Genomic DNA, 1,104 nt, shown 5'->3' on the forward strand with positions numbered 1-1,104 from the left:
AGAGATCTTCTCTGAGCTTCCTTGTGTTATTCCATCACTTCACGTACCGATGCCTCCAGGCCCTGCAGGGCGGGAAGGCTCGTTCCGCTCTGACGGCGTGTTGTTTTGCAGGCTTTGGATTTCAGCTTGGATGGGAAGGTGAACTTGACTGAGCTGACGCTGGCGCTGGAAAACGAGCTTTTAATAACCAAGAACGGGGTCCACCAGGCAGCGCTGGCGAGCTTCAAAACGGAGATCAGACACTTGCTGTAAGTCACCCGGAGGGCTGGCTCCGCCAGCTCGTTGCCCTCTCCCTTTGGCCAAGCAGGAGGTTGAGTAGCAGCTGGTTAATGCAGTTGGTAGCACCTCGTCAAGTGGCAGGTTAGGTTCTCTGTCAGCTTGGTCAGAAACCTTCAACTCTCTCGTTTTGCATGGGTAAAACACCCGAACCCAAGTATTGCAGGAAAACATACTAAAACAAAGCAGCAGGTTGTCTCCAGCCCTGCTCCGCAGCGTGGAAATGGTATTTGCAACCTGCAGTGGTCACTGGTCGGCAAAGAACGCACAACTTGAGAGACTGGTGCACTTTGATAAGCAGTACGTTTGATCCCAGCTGACTCCTTGCAGTAGTGATACCCTTTTCATGCGGCAGAGGTGTGGGCGAGGTGCAAACCCGCCGCGCGCCCTCGCCTTTACCACGTGAAAGGCAACGCAGTTTGACTCTGCGCTGGACGTGCTGTGCAGGCTTCTCCAGGGAGAGTGTAGGATGGGAGACCTTTCCTTATATTTATTAATTTATAAATTACATACGTGTACTACTGAAGCTCATTCCCACAAACCGTTGGATCATCTTACCCACCCCGCTTTGGCGACCCCTGCTCCGGGCATCGCGCCCTCGGTTTTGCATCGGTCCATTGCTGTTGTAACAGTTGCATCCGTCTTGGGCCTACAAGGAAGCTGGGGGGGACTTTTTACAAAGGTCTGTAGCGCCAGGACAAGGGGTAACGGGTTTAAATGGAGAGAGGGGACGTTTAGATTAGATATCAGGAAGGAATTCTTCCCGGAGAGGGTGGGGAGGCACTGGGACAGGTTGCCCAGAGAAGCTGTGGGTGCCCCATCCCTCGA

At 53.4% G+C, this 1,104-nt stretch overlaps 1 protein-coding gene across 1 annotated transcript in view; it reads left to right on the forward strand.

Annotated features, from left to right (window-relative positions):
• The window catches only part of LOC104509122 (ninein-like), a gene marked incomplete at both ends in the record, with an annotated part of 19,160 nt that overhangs the window by 5,240 nt on the left and 12,816 nt on the right, over positions 1–1,104 (forward strand). Inside the window, 1 exon segment of the mRNA XM_010150956.1 lies at positions 112–248. Within this exon segment, the coding sequence (XP_010149258.1) occupies positions 112–248 (137 nt within the window).

Source organism: Eurypyga helias, unplaced genomic scaffold, assembly GCF_000690775.1.
Source record: "Eurypyga helias isolate BGI_N326 unplaced genomic scaffold, ASM69077v1 scaffold7604, whole genome shotgun sequence".
NCBI lineage: Eukaryota > Metazoa > Chordata > Aves > Eurypygiformes > Eurypygidae > Eurypyga > Eurypyga helias.